General features: G+C 42.5%; 2 protein-coding genes across 2 annotated transcripts; one reads left to right on the plus strand and one right to left on the minus strand.

The window, feature by feature from the left end:
* Positions 514 to 6,605, minus strand: LOC8080545 (transcription factor-like protein DPB). The gene is made up of 9 exons (XM_002468447.2): positions 6,034 to 6,605; positions 4,028 to 4,104; positions 3,738 to 3,781; positions 3,039 to 3,116; positions 2,738 to 2,884; positions 2,588 to 2,656; positions 1,865 to 1,963; positions 1,674 to 1,744; positions 514 to 1,080 (listed from the first exon to the last, which is right to left on the minus strand). Exons 1-9 carry the CDS (start codon positions 6,387 to 6,389, stop codon positions 843 to 845), a joined length of 1,179 nt encoding a protein of 392 aa, XP_002468492.1. The 5' UTR covers positions 6,390 to 6,605; the 3' UTR covers positions 514 to 842.
* LOC8080546 (heavy metal-associated isoprenylated plant protein 6) lies at positions 12,468 to 14,445 on the plus strand. Its single transcript, XM_021451161.1, has 4 exons — positions 12,468 to 12,761; positions 12,855 to 13,129; positions 13,235 to 13,313; positions 13,458 to 14,445. The coding sequence occupies exons 1-4, from the start codon at positions 12,611 to 12,613 to the stop codon at positions 14,045 to 14,047; spliced, it is 1,095 nt and encodes a 364-aa protein (XP_021306836.1). The 5' UTR covers positions 12,468 to 12,610; the 3' UTR covers positions 14,048 to 14,445.

The following is an 18,130-nucleotide window of genomic DNA, read 5'->3' on the forward strand; positions in this document are numbered from 1 at the left end:
CATGTTTAGAAGAAAAGGAGGGAACATCCATGCGCAAACATACACAGACAACCACTACTCTTTATCATGGGCCACTGATTTTTTTTTTTTCATCCACACTCTATTGCCTGAATTCGACCCAACTGCTGCTAAAAGGTTTGTTGGAAAACTGTTGGCGAGAGTTCTTTTTTCCTTTCCATATTTATTGAAAAGGTTACAAAAAACATTTTTTGATTTATTTTTTATTACTATTGAAGAAGCTCCAGTATATTCTAAATTTAAAAGACTATCCAGGGCCCATTTAGAACGCGTGAATTTCACGAGACATTACAACGGAACATTCGAAACCGTCTAGCCAGGTGCCAGACGAGAGCATTTCAACTTCAAACAGTTTGGCTAGTCACTAGCTGTACACCTTGTCACCTTATAAAATTTGGACTTCTGATTAGCATATGAGAACTAAGGAAAAGGAAAAGGAAACAAAGATGCGTGTGCCCAGAACGAAGCACGCAGCTAGGCACGTTGTATCAAACCTTTTCTCTCTTTTAATACGAAGCCACGCAAACCTTTTGTGGTGACCGAGAAAAAGAATGAAGCACACAACCTGCTGAAATTTCACCCAGATAGACATCAACTAATTTACATGTCAGCCCTTTTCTCAGTCATACTAAAGGAATTGATTCAACGATGGTTAAAATTACTCAGGGCACCGTCGTTCTACCAATATGGTGCAGAGCTAAATCAGATCAAGCTACTCTCCCCCTTGCCTAATAATTTACAGGCCCTTTACACAACGAAGAAATCAGAAATGTAATAAAAACAAACTGCTCAGACGTCAAGGCCAGTGAACCAACACCCTAGCACTAGTGCTCATGCTTCACACGCCCTTTCAATATCCCTGGAATTGGCGGTGAGCTTGGTAGCCTAACTGTGCCATTATTTGGCCGCTCCAGATGATGTACTTGTTGCCAATAAATATTTGACATGCTTGAGCTCTCACCTCCATTTGATGTCGACTCTTGAGCACCTTCATGTTGTTCTTTTCCACAGAACCGCATTTCTTTTAGGACATATGAGTCATCATGCAGCTCAAATGGGGTGCTGCAGTTTCAGAATACAAATTAGAGAAGAATATAGCAAAAATTTGAGTCAATCTAAAAAGCATATACACAATTCTATTTAGACATTTCACTCACAGAGGTATCACTGAAACAATGTTCATAGTTTATCTATCTTTTCTATATGGAATTCAGAATCCTGGTGGGTACTTCTTTGTCCAGTTTAGGCTATTGTTGCACAGTTGCACACCATTCTCATACAAAAACAGACACACAACGGCAAGTAGCAACAACTCTACACTGAAAACCAAATGGTATTTGCATTGATACTAGTTGCATCATTGCCAAACATTAAAAAAAAAATAGTTTAGCAGAATCTTCTGGTTAAAATTAGAGGCTATTCTGCATGCCACAAAAAATTTATTCTTAGACACAGCCAACAGATAAAGCAAATAATTTTCACATTGAACAATAATGAACATGATGGTCCCCCAATTGCACAATTTGCAGAACCCTTGACAGCAAGCATATAAATGAGATATGAACATGAGACGTTCCCACCAGCAAACTTTCAAACTAAAGATCAATCAAAGTAATAGCCACATTTGACAAAGAAAGTATCATTCCCAGTCTCACCTATTGAAGTCAAAATGCACCAACTGCATATCTTCAGATATCTCAACCTCCACAGTTGCATGAGGTCGGGTCTGCAAGCAAAAGAATAAATATCCAGGATTTAGCTCTAAACCATGTGCAGAAGTCGAGTTCACTTTCATTCGGTCCAGTATGTACAAAAGGCAACAGAACATAGAAGTGGACATATTCACCTGGACTAGGATAAATGGCAAATCCACTCCACCAGAAGGCGTGTTTCCTGAACCATATAATTGCTCATTTCGTTGAATCAGGTTTTGCAGACCTACATACTTGATATGCCAGAAAAAACAGCATAAAAAATTGGGTAGGTGAGCAAGCATAAAAAATATAAACAAATAATTATTGCAAACATATGCTGTGAACCAATACTGTGACAACTGACAAACAAGGTTAAGAATGATGATGGCACACCAGGTTTTCAGTAAAATTAGAGTGTGGAATTTCATCTTTTTTTCTGCAAGGGCCATTTGTTTCGTTAAAACTAGCTGGTCCAGGAGCCAACCTGCTCAGCTTATTGAATGTGACAACTGCCAGTTGACTTATGTGTTCTACAAATCTAAACCAGCACAGAAGCCAGAGTGGTGGACCTTGATATGATGGTGTGGACAACATATGCCGATAAAGACACTAAGTTACACTAAATATGCAGCATAAGAGACACTTCTGTGTAACAATAAATAAAATAGTTGTTCAATCACAGGTGAAAACTAAGGATGCACACAAGAGCATGTATTTGTTCTTCACTGAGACTTTAGTTGTGGTAAAGCCACAATGAAACAAAGTATACAATACCAACAGCTCTTTTGCTCTAAGGGCTGTGCCATATATATAATATATAAGTTACAACTGCATGAAGCAGAGGTAGGAAGAGGAAACTGATGTCACATCCTTACTTGGTCTTGTAGCTCCTGTAAGTAAGCACTTTTCTTCTCAATCCTACCTTTCAGTCCCACGACCTCCTTCTGTAAAAAATGATAAAGCAATGGGTAAAAATAGCATAAGCAAATCAAATGTCAAAATGCATTGTTAAGAGTGAAAACAACCTTCAGTTCTTCAATATCACTTATACTAGTCCGTGGCAAGCCCTTCCACTGGATCTCCTTTTTATCTTTAGATATAATGTCCATAGCCATCAGAACATTTAAAGCATCATAAACTCTTCGTCGTATATTCTTCTCATCATATTGTTGCTGCATGTTAACATACAGTGAGGACTGAGCACATATCAACAACAACAAAGCCTTTTAGTTCCAAGCAAGTTGGGGTAGGCTAGAGTTGAAACCCTACTGAGCACATATCAGATTAAATAAATAAATTCATGCCAAGGAGAAGCCACATTCTTACCGCATTAGGGTTATCAGGATCTGGTGCCTCAATATTGTTATTGGGGTCTGTAAACTCAGCAACAAGTTCATCTGCCACCTGTCAAAGGAAGAGGAAAAATATGAATTCAAAAATTTAGTATCACTACACACAGTACTGAACCTACAGGAATTTTTATTCACAAAAAGAAAAAAAAACATGATATAACGATGTACAGTAGTAATATACTATCATTTTCAAAGTGAAAAATAATGCTAAAGGACCATAGGGGCCAGCATGGATGTGAAGCAATCTGGTCAATGATCAACAGCTACTTTTGTCCTTTGTATATAATAATGCCATCAAGTCTAGTGTGTCTGTGCGTGTAATGTTAACAGGACCCTCTAATGAACAATTGACATAAAACCAGAGAAACAAGTGTAACAGTTTGTATGCATGAACATATAAGAACAAGCCAGTTTAATGATCAAATGGTCAGATCTTCCTGGTTCAGATAATGACGTTAGGTTTTACTTTTACAGTGCATCTAACCTTACTTCCTCTTTCAAATAATGGATTGAATCTTTGAAGGTAGAGCATAGAAGTAGTACAAGCAAAGGAATAAAAGAAACAACACAAATTTGGCAGTGTTTATTTCAATAGAAGAAAAGCAAGCCAAAGAATACACTATTCGCATAACAAGAAGAATAAATTGGGATAATAGAATGAAAAGGCACTGACCTCATTATATGTTGTTCTCCCTTTACTTTCAACTTTCTCACAAACTGCAAAGGAGCAAATGAAACACGCATTACGGCACCTATGATATTTTGCATTAACTGCTTTACTGTACCATTCACTATACATGTAGCCATCAAATGTATCATGAAATGGATGGATCGACATGATGGAAACATAGATGGCATACCTTAACTGCCTAAATGTTTACATTTGCACTATGCTCCTATCTTAACTTTCCAAAGATAGCTATCATATAGAAGTATAACATGGAAGGAAAAAAATAGCCTCACCTTTCATACTAAACTGGCGCAGTCCCCGGTTACCTTTATCAGGACCCACTGCCCGTGTGCCTCTTCTTTTCTTCTTGCTGCAGTTTCACAATGCCCCAAAAGCTTAGATAAGTAACGAAAAGAAAGTACACAAAAGAGAGTCTTAAGAAGTAGAAACTCCTGCTATGAATTTTCAACCTATTTCTCTACACCTAAAATGATTCCAGAGGAATCATCCACCGGCAGACCCAAGCGAGCGCCGCGAGTCTGTGATCCCGTAAAAAAATCTCCCCCGATGTCCAGTATCCAGTTTGACCGGTGGACCCGGCAGCGGCAGTGGGGGAGGGTCCTGCCCGCTCGTTTCCCATACAAACACGGAAACCAGATCATTATATTCATGAAGAAGTCCGAGGAAACTTCCATCGTTACTCATTGGAGAACAGAGGATTAGGCAAGACAGCCACCATGTGCAGAACCCAAAGCTAGGTCTTAGTTCACGGACGATCGATTGATTTGCGGGAAAAAAGGAAAACAGAAGAAGCCAAAAGGCTTGAGAAATCAAGCAAGGAAGCACCAGAAATACACAAATCGAACTTGCACAAACATGGATAGATCAAACAAAAAGACGCCAGCAAGCACCAGGCAACGGCATGGAGAAAATGTCAGCGAAAATCCATGGCAACCCGCCCAGCACAAGGAAACATCGAGAGTGCCATATCAAGGTCAATGATGATAATAGGGGCCTGGGAGCCTGGGAACAGTGGGTGGGTGGATAAAAACGGTGCTGTACAGGATTACAGGGACTACAAAAGCTTAGTTCATGGACCGGTCGCCCCACAAATAAGTGTCACATAATTTTTTAAACTCAAAACACGGTGCTAGAGCCTAGAGGATTCCCGTGTATACTGTACTTTCATTTGTGGCAGATTAATTGGCAAACATACAATTCTCTTTCAATAACATCTCATGTTTTGGGAATCCTGTGTTATAATTAATTCCTACGTTCAAAACACCCCTATCTATATTTCTTTCTGTGTTTTTTCATTCCTCTGTTTTCCAACAACACCTATACCTTGTTCCTGCGTTTTTTCCCATTCTTTGTTCCAAACATACCCTCCATGTCTATCGCTTCCCCTGTATTTGCGGAACTAGCAATGCATTGCCAAAAAAACACTGCGTCTGTACTTGGAACCAAACTGAATCCAGAGACATGTTTAATGATGTACCCCCTTAAATGATATAGTTCAAATAGAACTGCTTATGACAATTGACAAGTAGTTTTAGATTTCAAGCATGTAATTTATTAATGTACTATTATCATTAGATGTTTACCCGGTGCAATACACGGGCATTACCCTAGTACTATAATAAGTAAGTGTCTATACAAAAGAGTCTGTGGTAGCAACATCTAAGGCAAGACAAGAAAAACAGCAACATCACAAACCACATAAATGGTAACAAAAATATATTGTACATTGTTAACTATTAGGTTGAGTTTATGCAGTATAGGATTGTAGAACAATACAAGGCATATGGCCAGTATAACAGCTAAACATGACCGTATACTTCAAATAAACAACAAATTGCATTCAGTCCGCCATTTAAAAAAGTTCATCTTATCTAGCAAGGCTGACATTATTAGGAAGCCAAACCTACAAGACATGAGCAAGTAGGTGTGTTGCGCTATATGCTTTCAGACATAAAGATGGACACAGAAGACCATTCACCAAGCATGATCGTCCAAATAACAACAGCTAACAGTTCGTCATGGCACACACATTACTGCACAGAATGAGCAACCTCCCACACAGTATGTATACTGTATCTCAACTTCTCAAGGACAACCTTTCTCACGGTCGACACACTGTATGTCTATCGATGCCTACCTCCAACATAACCACACAGCAAATACAGCACCCCGTACTTCGAATAACGGGCAAGTACAGCTGCACAGACTAGCATTCGCGCTTCACGTGCACGGGACCTTAAATAATACAGCCATCCGACACAAGTTTCCACAAACCAACCTCGTAGGAGCCTGCGACGATGGCGCGTCGTCGCCGTTGATGTCGAGATTATTCAAGCGGAGGAACGTGCTGTCGCTGGCCGGCGTGGACGCCGCCGCCGCCGCCGCGGGCGCAGCCCCGAGGGCAGGACCCTTGCCAGCACCGTCGGGGGCGTGCTGCTCGCTGCGGCTGGACGGTGGCGAGCCGGCGCTGCCCCCACTAGTAGACGCGGAGTGCGCGGCGCCGCCTGAGACCGGCGGCGGCGTGGCGAGGGGCGTCCGGGCCCCCACCTGCGTGTGCGGCGGCGGCGGCGGCTGGCGCTGGGTGCCCTGGGCGCCGCCGCCCCCGTCCGGGTTGTGCGCCGTTCCGGAGACCATGGCCGCGCGGAGATCGCGCGAATCGGGGAGGGAGGGAGCGAGGCGGAGCGCGGAACTGCTGGAGAAACCCTAAGGCAAGGAGACAGCAAGCGGAAGGAGGAAGGAAGAGAAGAGAAGAGGGAGGGGGCAAAATGGAGGGAGAGATGGAAATCGTGGAGAGAGCGGGCAGGCACGCGAACGCGACCTCGAATTTTCTTTTTTCTGATTTTTTTTTTCTTTTTTTGCCTTGCGCCGTTTGTTTCGCGTTCCTTCGCCTTTTAGGCCTTGTTTAGTTCCGAAAAATTTTGGAAAATGGACACTGTAGTATTTTCGTTTGTATTTGACAAATATTGTCCAATCATGGACTAAATAGGCTCAAAAGATTCGTCTCGTCAATTTCGACCAAACTGTGTAATTAGTTTTTATTTTCGTCTATATTTAATACTCCATGCATGTGTCTAAAGATTCGATGTGACGGGGAATGTGAAAAATTTTGCAAAATTTTCTGGGAAGTAAACAGGGCCTTAGAGCCGCTGCATTTTTTGGCGGTTGCGCATGGATCCTGACGAGACGGCGGTGGCGTCGCGCAACGCAACCGCGGACCGCGCCGTGGCAGGCCGCGGGATTTCGACGTAGCAGGCCGCGAACGCGCCCACCAACAGCAGATTGGCCCAGCCCACATAAAAAAGTAGCCTACTGTCTGTCTACAGTAAGCATGGCCCACATGTAAACAAGATGGAATTTTTCTTAGGAAAAAGTCTAGTTTACGTCCCTCAACTTTCGCGAAAGTCTGATTTTCATCCCTGAACTTTAAAACCGGACAAAATACATCCCTCAACTTTTAAACTGTGCACATTACATCTTTGACCTGGTTTTGAAAGCGGTTTTACCTTTTTCTTTTTATTTATTTTGGCTGAATTTTTTGAAAAATCACAATAAATCACATAAAAATCATAAAATAAAAAACTCAATTTTGTTGGACTTTAGATCAGTAGATCTACACATTGAATATATAATATAGTATGTTCTAGTACAAATTTTTTTGATGCATCTTTAGATCTATGTTTTTCTGTAATTAATTAGACTAATTATAGCTACATTTTCTATGGTCCAATTGTGATGAAATTTATATGGTGAGCTAATTATTCTATGTTTGAGTTATAGTAAAAATTTTATACTCATTGAATCACGTATTACTTAGTTATAGATTTATTTATGTTTATGCTTGTTAAATTATAATAAATCTATAACTAAGTTATACATGATCTAATGAGTATAAAATTTTTACTATAGTTTAAACATATAATAATTAGTCTAACATAAAAAAATCACCACAATTAGACCACACAAACTATAGCTATGAATTATTCTAATTAATTATAGAAAAACACAAATCTAAAGCTACAATAAAAATTTTGTACTAAAGCATACTATATTATATGTTCACTATGTAGATCTACTTATCTGGAGTCCAACAAAATCAGATTTACTATTTTATGAATTTTATGTGATTTACTATAATTTTACAAATATTCAGCCAAAATAAATAAAAATAAAAAAGACAAAACTGCCTTCAAAACCGCTCATAGCCATATCAGGGACGTAATATGCATGATTTTAAAAATTGAGGGATGTATTTTACCCGGTTTTAAAGTTTAGAGATAAAAATCAGACTTTTGGGAAAGTTGAGGGACGTAAAGTGGACTTCTTCCATTTTACTTTGACAAACAACGACAACCACTCTCGCTTGGCACGCTCCGACAGTACAATCTTGGATTTCTGGTGGACGCGCCATCTGGAGGCGTGTAGCCCACGCTGAGATCCGCGTTGTTTGGCCCAAGAGGAATCGAGCCGGGCAGGTTCCGACCCAGTTCAAGCGAAGCCGGTTGGCGCCGTCGTTCGATTCCGCGCTCCAGCTTCTGCGTCTGCGAGACGGCGACGAGACGTCACCATCCTCACGGCTGGGCATGGCAAGTTTCGTCATCGTCCGCCTCACGCCATCGGCAGAAGCGCCATGTCCACGCGCACGAGGAATGCTACTAGTAGGAAAAGGTGGTAGCGCAGAAGACGCGGTAAGAAACTACTACTCGTAGTGTGTCCCTCGCATCGCGTCGATGAGATTCTTCTTTAAAAAAAAACCATCTAGGCCTTGTTTAGTTCCAAAATTTTTAGTAAAATAAACACAGTAATATTTTCGTTTATATTTAATAAATATTATTAGACTTAAAAAATCTGTCTCGTAAAATACAGATAAACTATATAATTAATTATCTTTTTATCTATATTTAATATTTTATACATATGTTGCAAGATTCTATATGACAAAAAATCTGTAAAATTTTGTAAAGTTTTTTTTAAAACCAAACAAGACCCGAGTGGCGATAAGATTGCCAAGTTTGTGCATCTGTGCCTTTGCAGTTTTGCTTTCCTTTTTTTATTATACGTACATAATATTAGCTAGTGGTCACATCGGAGAACATGGAACTGCCGAGTATATATAGAAATAGAATGATATATCTGAAAAAACATTTAGAGGGTATTTAGTGCCCCATAAAATGCAAAATGGAAAATGTCAACTACTTTAAAATAATAGAATATAATTTGTCAAAATTGTTAGGATATGTTTAATTTTATCTAAAACATAGAAATTATTGTCCTCGTGAGAGTCATTTGAGGTTCTTTTGGATTTTTTTATGTCTTGAGACCAAAATATAAAATAGAGAATAATTACTTTTTTATTAAAAATATTACATATATTTAGTTCTATTATGTAAAATGATAGACTAAAACTCAAAATTTTTAGAATAGAAAGAGAATTAAACACCTCTTTAAAAATAGTATAATGGAGAACAGAATAGCGACCGATCTCATGTCTAAAGGGAGATAAAGATATTCACACCATGTAACTCAGTAATTGAGTGCTTAAAACTCGTACATTCGGTTCTTTTTTTTCGCGGGAGGAAATGCAAGGTGTCTTCGGTGCCAAGCAAATATCACTACCTACGAGATTTTTGCACATGAAAATATGTACGTACTCCTACCACGTAGTAGGTAGTGGCAGTACATGTGCAGTTCCTGTCAAACATACAAAATGGACTAGGCGCCGAAGATATTCCACCGTTCAAAGACAGGCACGTATTTTGATTTGCCTCTGCTTGCATCGACAGAGGTAGGCCTTGTTTAGTTCCGAAAATTTTTGGGAAATGAACACTGTAGCATTTTCGTTTGTATTTGACAAATATTGTCCAATCATGGACTAACTAGGCTCAAAAGATTCGTCTCGTCAATTTCGACCAAACTGTGCAATTAGTTTTTATTTTCGTCTATATTTAATACTCTATGCATACGTCTAAAGATTCGATGTGATGGAGAATGTGAAAAATTTTGCAAAATTTTCAGGGAAGTAAACAAGGCCGTAGTCCTATGGAAAATGGAAATGTACCGGAAGCGAGCTCCACCGTCATCCCTGTAGCATGCATATGCCACCGTGTTGGACGCGCGTGTCACTCGAACAGAAACTGCAGACTGAACTCTGAGTAACACGAGTAGTACATGGAATTTAAAGTCGTTGATGCAAAAATACATATAACGCCTTGTTTAGTAGGAATTTTTTTTTGTCTTCACTACCGTAGCATTTTTGTTTGTATTTGGCAATTATTGTTCATCATAGATTAAGTAAGCTCAAAAGATTCGCCTCGCAAATTATAAGCAATGCAATTAGTTATTTTTTATTTATATTTAATGCTCTATACATATGCCGGAAAATTCGATGTGACGGAAAATTTTGAAAATATTTGGGAACTAAACCAAGCCTAAATTATATAATTAGTTATTTTTAAATTATATTTAATAGTTTATGTATGCATCTAAAATATTTAATGTGATAGAACGAAAAAATTTAGGACTTGTTTAGTTCGTGAAAAATTTTAGTTTATATATTATAGTATTTTCGTTTGATTATTATTGTCCAATCATGAACTAATTAGGCTCAGAAGATTTTTCTTGTAAATTATAGGCAAAATTGTACAATTAATTTTTATTTTTGTTTATTTTTAATACTTTATGTGTACCTCTAAAGATTTGATGTGATAGAGAATCTTGAACATTTTTTAAAACTTATAGTTTTAAAAAATCTTACAAAATGATCATTGTACCACTTTTGTTTGTATTTGACAAAAATTGTCTAATCATGAACTAACTAGCACAAAAGATTCGTCTCATAAATTATAGATAAACTGTGCAATATTTATCTATATTTAATGTTCTATGCATGTGCCGCAAAATTTAATGTGATAGAGAATTTAAAATTTTTTACAAAATTCTTTAGGAACTAAACAATGTCTAAGAGCATCTCCAACAGTTTGCTAAAAACATTTGCCAAATTTTATGTTTTGACAAGTTGCTAAAATATTTGACAAGTGAAATAATTTGTCATCTTCAACAGTTTGCCAATTGAACTTGTCAAATTACGAAAAATAAGCCCACCACTAAACTACCAACTACCAGATCAATGGATCCATTGTACCTCCGCACACTTGATGAATATATTCAAATGCATCGGCAGATCGAAACAAAGAAACACATATGCAGTTGAAGGAATACCTGATCCAACATCTTTAGAACCATCTGCCAGATTTGTATTCGTACAATGTCTGAAAAATCCTAACTCATCGAGTTTATTTTATTGTTATTTGATGTAAACAAAAAATGACATTTTATTTGTAATTGTACTCGTTACTGTTGCATTTTTATTTGGTTAAATATTAGTGTCATCTAGTGTGATCTCATGTAATCATTTGTTGTCCCATCTGGATTCGATCAAGTCGCTATCTGTAGCAGCAGGGTTCACACGTAGGGATGAAAACGGTACGGATATTTTCCGACCGTATTCGAGACCGAATTCGTTTAGAGAGGTTTAGATCTATCTGTATCCGAGTTCGAATATTCAACATCTGATACCATATCAATATTTAAATCGTATATTTATGATGTCGACATCCAATCATATCTTATCCGACATGATTGATATTATCCGTATTCGAATCCGAATCTGACCACAAATATGAAAACAAATATGATATTGATGATATCCATCCGTATCCGATCCGTTTTTATTCCCAGGCAACAGAAAACTTTTTTGTCAATTCCCTGCCGGTGATAAGACAGGGAGCAGCTCGGCATAAGGCGCGATGAAGAAAAATATAGTGCGTGGACGGCGGGAATACGGACCAGAACTTTCACCTGGCGCGCGGGAAGGGAAGCGAATATGAGGAATCGCGCGATGGCGCGGCGGATACCTACACGCGCGGATGAGAAATTTGGCAAGTGGAAATACCAAACTGTTGGAGCAAGTTTTTTTTTTATCTCTTTTGCCAATTTTTTTGGATGGCAAGTGTTTTAACAAACTGTTGGAGATGCTCGTGAACGAACCCGGGCCTTGTTTAGTTCCAATTTTTTTTGCAAAATACAATGCAGCACTTTTATTTGTATTTGACAAATGTTGACCAATCATATACTAACTAGTCTTAAAATATTCGTCTTACAAATTACAGACAAACTATTTAATTAGTTATTATTTTTATTTATATTTAATGTTCCATGCATGTATCGTAAAATTTGATGTAACGAGTAATCTAAATTTTAAAAAAAATTTGGGGGCTAAACAAGGCCCTGGAGAACTGGTGCTGTGCCGGCGACGGCGCCGTGGTAGTACAAGCAGCCTTCAGTCCAGAAGGAAGGGTAGGATCAGTACAACAGCACACTAGCACGAGTACTAGCAGTGCTCCAGCACACCAATAATCTGCGTGGTGACTGGTGACGCCACAGCTGACCGTAACCGGCACTCATCCATCCACAATCCTGTGGCAAGTCCACCTCCACCAGCCGCCACCAGACATCAGCAGCCTGGCAGAAACTTACCGCCGTCTAGACTGCAACCTCCGCGGGGCAGACGGCGGGGCTTCACTTTGGCCGACGCGGTACGAATCAGCACCGACTGACACCGCGGCCCCACCTCCCTCCCTTCCTTTTCCTTCATTCTCCTCCCCTCCCCCACGCGCGTGGCTTCCCGCGGCTCCTATTTATGGCCGCCCGCGCCGGCTTCTGGTTCCTCTCCTCTTCGTCAGACCAAGCGACACGCACAAGCGCACAGCCACGGTGAGAAGAAGAAGCCCATCCACCAGGCACCAGCACAAGGGACAAACGATCCGGAGCGGAGTTCAGTCCAGTCTCGGTCTAGGTCCATGGGTGCGGGAAAAGGAGGAGACGGCGGCGGCGGTGGCGGCGAGGCGGCCGCGGCGGCGCCTGAGGCCGCGCAGCCCGTCGTGCTGAAGATGGAACTGCATTGCGCCGGCTGCGCGCACAAGGTCAAGAAGGCTATTAAGCGCGTTCCTGGTACGTGCTCTCGCCGCGGCAACTTTCGTTCCGCGCGTGGCTCTGTAATTCTGTTTGTTCTTCGTCTGATTTCCCGGTTCTTGTCGCTGGCAGGTGTCGAGTCGATCGTGACGGACGTCGCGGCGAACAGGGTCGTCGTGGCGGGGACGGCAGACGCCGGCGCGCTCAAGGCGCGGCTCGAGGCGAAGACCAGCAAGCCCGTGGAAGTCGTCTCCGCCGGCGGCGCCCCCAAGAAACCTGCTGCCGCCGCGGAGCACGCCGGCGCCGGCGAGAAGAAGGGGGACAAGGGCGTGAGCCCCAAGGAGGAGGAGAAAGAGAAGGACAAGGAGAAGAAGCAACAGGCCTCGGAGGAGAAGAAACCCAAGCAGGTCGGTACGCGGCAGGCAATGCCGCCCACGCAACCCAACTACTCTTCTGACCTTGAGCAGCAGCAGCAGCAACTAAAAAACGCCTCTGCTTTTGGTCCTCCGCAGGAGACGGTGCTGCTCAAGATCCGCCTCCACTGCGACGGCTGCGCCGACCGCATCAGGCGACGCATCTACAAGATCAAAGGTGAGCAGAGAAATTCTGTTGTTGGTTTGTTGCGTGTCCCTCTCACATCGTCTCAGGATTCGCATCCTGTTTGTCTGTAATACTAATTTCGCTGCCCTGCACGGCTCAAGAACTGACGCTTTTGGTTTTGGTCGGTGGGTGCAGGCGTGAAGGATGTGGTGCTGGACGGCAATGCCAAGGACGAGGTGAAGGTCATGGGCACCATGGACATCCCCAACATGCTCTCCTACCTCAAGGAGAAGCTCAACCGCGACGTGGAGGCCGTGGCGCCGCCCGCCAAGAAAGACGGCGGCGGCGAGGGCAAGGACGACAAGAAGGACAGCGGCAGCGGCGGCGACAAGAACAAGGGCGCAGCCGAGGCCGGCGGCGACGACAAGAAAGACAAAGGCAAAGGGATCGACGTGTCGGCGGGCCCGTCCACGGCGGCCGCCGCGGCGTTCATGGCTGCGCCGGCGGGGGCGAGCACGTACCACGTGGCGCCGCCGTACGGGTACGTGGCGTACCAGCAGGCGCCACCGCCGCCCCCCGCCAGCTACTACCCCTACCCGTACTACGGCAATGGCGACGGCATGGGCCACGCCAACCCCTCCTACTACCACCAACAACCGCAGCAGCAGCCCGACGTCAACCAGCAGCCGCAGATGGCGTACCCGCCGTACCCGTACCGTTTCGACATGGCGCCGCCGCCGCAGCTCTTCAGCGACGAGAACCCCAACGCCTGCTCCGTCATGTAACGGAAACGGCCGCCGGCGGCGGCGGCGGCGGCGGTGGGTGTCCCTAGCTTGGTTGCGTCAGCGAGCTCACTGATCCGTCGTCAGCTTTAACTTAGCCGTCCGGCCGGGAAAAAACTCGACCTGTACATATCGTCGTCGATGAGGATTCAGCCTTAGTCCAGAGCTCTAGGATTAATTTTCTGATGAAATTTTGCTTCATTTGTTTAATCCTTCCGTTCTTATCTTCTTCTGATCAACGCTTGTTCAACTTCATTTGGTTGAGTTGGTAGTGAAATTTTGCAACAGACGAGATGAACTGGTCGACAATTGCGACTGCATGCTCAGCTACGTTGAATCGTGGACTGGTTTGTGGTCTTAGCCGTTTCTCCTAATTTAAGTTAATAATGGCGTTCGGTTCAGTGATTAATTGGGTGATTAAATAAATAAAATCCATTAATGTGTGCCCGTTCTTGGTTGACAATGAATTCTCCAGACGCCACTGATTTAAATATCGGCGTCGTTTACTATGCCAGGGAGGGAGTCAGATTCATCGTGGCTGCAAATTTGGCCTCGTCTCTTCCGACTCCGACGTGGATCCGAGAACGACATACAAAATGCGTCGGGCCATCTGTCTCTTTGCCATCGGACAATTACGATGCAGATTGTTTTCTCTGATGATGATGGATGGGGATCTAGCGATACTAGGCAGTAAGTAAATAAAATCTCGGCCCTGATAAAGACATTCCAATCCAAGGCCTGCTTGCTGGAGAAATTTGCTACGCTGGTTCACATTTCTTTTGACGTTTGGGGACAGAGCAAGGAAGGAAGATCCTTTTTTTTTACTACGTGGTGAATCACAATTTCACAAAGCCTTTTGAAGTCTTCTCAAATCTTCAGTATATAAAACGTCGGTTCGGTACTACTACTACTACTACTTACCAATATACGTTTAATTTTGAAGCCTGCCTGCCACTACCGGTCAGTGATGAACCGGTTTTGACCGTGCTTGAATTGAACCGACGAATCGTGTCGGTAGCTTGGACGACGGGATCACATTTTCTGATGTCTAAAATGCGTCCAAGACGTTATCCGGGACGGGAAACGGGGATTCCAGTTCCAGTTCCATTTGCGTGCGCTTTTCGCACGCATTTTTCATGCCTCCCTTATGGGTTTATGGCAGGCACGACAACTACCAACCATCTCAGCGAACACGGCAGGGTCTTGCATACTTTGATACACGAGTACTTGTATTCTATTCGGCCGTCGCGTGTTCGTCGACCGCGACGGTCGATTAGGGATAAACAAAACAAACGTTTATTTTCTCGTAGCTAGCCTGCGATTGCGTGGACTACTGGACTTCGACCAGGGCTTTTAGCGCGTGGACGTTGAAATGGTTAAGTCCCAGGATTAGATTAGAACGGCACGTCGTGACGTCACGCCAGGGCAAGAGATGGTAATGGTCTCTCTCCTTGGGACAATTTCTCTGGTTCAGGATGATTGTAGGTACGGTGCGCATTCAGAATGGGACTGTCTGATTCAAAAAAAGAAAGAAAGAATTTTGAAGGTCATCTGATTACAAATTCCAAATCCCATGTCCGGACTGCCACGGTCCTCTGTTTTGCTTTTCAGATTAGAAACAGGTTTGTCACTTTGATTTTCTGAACGATGAACAGAGTTCCAGGTTCCAGTTCCGCCTGTTGCTTGGAGTGTCGCTCAGGTCTGATTATATTAACAAGCAATTAGCCTTTTTTATGTGTAAAAAAATATGGTTGGCGTAAGCTTGCAGACCTTTAGCCAGCGTTTTCCAACACAAAAGTTTGTTGCGTATAGCCAATGGAGCTGATCCGGCATGTAAACCACGCGCCCTATCCATTCGCAATTGTCCGGCTATACATTGTATAATCAATAAATCATTGTGGCCTTTCAATAATCACTAAGCATCATGCTGATGCTGATGCCGCATCGTCCAGACGGTGCCAAATGCAGGGAAGAACACACGCATCGTAGTATCAGAAACTCTATCATTGCCTCGCCTGCTAATTTTGTTTGTCCTCGGGCATGGTACATACGTTTGACCACGAATATTCCTGCAGTGGCTTATATATATAATAAGCTACTAAGAGAACTTCCTTTTTTATGATGTTTGCATAAGCACCGTGTCAGCATTATGGACTTTGTAGGCTTCAAAAGAATATTCAATTTGCTACTCCTATATCATGTTATAATAAGTCCACTGGGATCTCTCTTCTGGAAGTGCTGCATGATCCATCTAATCCCGTTCGAGCAACAACTGGCCACGTGTATTTTGTCGGCGCGCTTCTAGCTCGCTTAATTATCTGACGACTCGGTGTTCTAAGTTTGTTTTAGCCCTGGCACTGGCACATGCCAATTGCCAACGAAAAATGGCTTTGTTGTGTTCCCGGGGTCTCGTGGTTTAGGAAACCAGGAAGAAACCCCTCCGGAAATCATCCTGATTACACTACATTTTGGTCGTTGGGTTCCGGACTGCTTTTGGAATTATAATTACACACAAAATGATATTATTTATGTGCTCGCCAACGCCAAGCCTCGTGACGGCGATGAGGATAGCGTCACCATCTCGTTCAGATCCTGTGTGCTGCAGGCTCCAGCCTCTCATGGCATGGCCTGATGGAAGCGAGACAGAATATTCAAACGAGCACGGATGCTGGTAGGTCAGAGCGTCCGAGTCACGTATGGGATTTGGATAGAATCAAAAGTTAACAACCGACCGGCCTACTGGTTCCATGCTGTTCGTCAGAGTATTTTCTTCTGTTCACAAAAGCATTTGTATATTGTCCACATAAAGAAATGGGAACTGTATCTTTTTGTTGAAAGTTCTGAAGTTGTATTGTATACTGTTCCAAAAGAAGAACAAACAAAACGCTGGATAATCTTGAGAGGAAATCAAAGCGCCGACCGACCTTGCTCCGTACCGTACGCGCTGAATTTGATTCGATCCAATTGTATAGTTTCCATGTAAATTTGCTGATTAAACATTTATACATTTATTTCCACGAGACAGAAAAAGAATGTGCTAAAATTATTATATAATCGGATTGGACAGCTGGAAAGCTAGCTAAAAAAAAAATGCTATGATCGGACATTGCAACAGGACTTGGTCCATGTAAACTCCCGCCTAAACGAAAAGCCAAAGCTTTGTGCTGACCTTTTGCCCTTTTTCTGTCTTTATTCTGAATTTTTCCTCTTATTTATCTTTGGCCTTTCAGCTTTGCTCTTTTTTCCTCTTTATTATGAATATGACATCCTTTTTTAAAAAACTTACGTACCTGTTATGTTAAAAAAGAAAAAGAACATGGGATCACAAGGGAATCTATCTATCAAAAGACATGAAGCAAACAAATAAGACTGTTCCTGCCTTTTGGGGTGGGTCCTTAACCACATGCTTGGGTGCTTTAATCCTTTGCTTTGCCACCTCACACCCCTGTCCTCTTGGCTCTTGCTAGTAGCCATTTTCCCTGACTCCCAGATGGCTGCAGGCTGCATGCAGCCATTGGCATTGGACAATTTGCATATGATGATGGCTGCTGCTCTCATGCTCTGCCAAGTGCTACCTCTACTCTGGGACAGCTCCTTCCATTCTGGTGCAGGACTGGACAGCAGTGTCCTGCAAGGCCTGGTTTGGTGGTGACTTGAGTGTCCACATCTCATGCTATGCTACCTTTTGGTTCTAGTGACTTCAACTACTAACTTTTAGGTGGGTGACATGGTAATTGGAGCTGGTAACTTGCAAGTGAAACAACCACCTTACTCCGTACATCACTGTCTCTCTACCAAATACAATATACGAGCAGATAGCTTGGTAAAAGTCCAGTTTGGTGCTTTACCAGATAGACGTAGCTGTAAATTCTTTCCTGCCCTTGGTTTTTGCAGTTGAAATGTATGGCTTCACATTCACTTGTCCGGCGACTTTTACGAAACCTCCAATCGAGTTGCACGAAGCAGACTGTTCTGTGTTAGCCAATGGCTATCAGGTCTGAACCAGTACATTTCTGAATTCTGACTTTGATGGAAGAAGCCAATGCTGTCGAGCTCAGAATTCTACTGTATTTCAGGAGTGGACTC

The sequence above is a fragment of the Sorghum bicolor genome, chromosome 1, assembly GCF_000003195.3.
Source record: "Sorghum bicolor cultivar BTx623 chromosome 1, Sorghum_bicolor_NCBIv3, whole genome shotgun sequence".
NCBI classification, from domain to species: Eukaryota; Viridiplantae; Streptophyta; class Magnoliopsida; order Poales; family Poaceae; genus Sorghum; species Sorghum bicolor.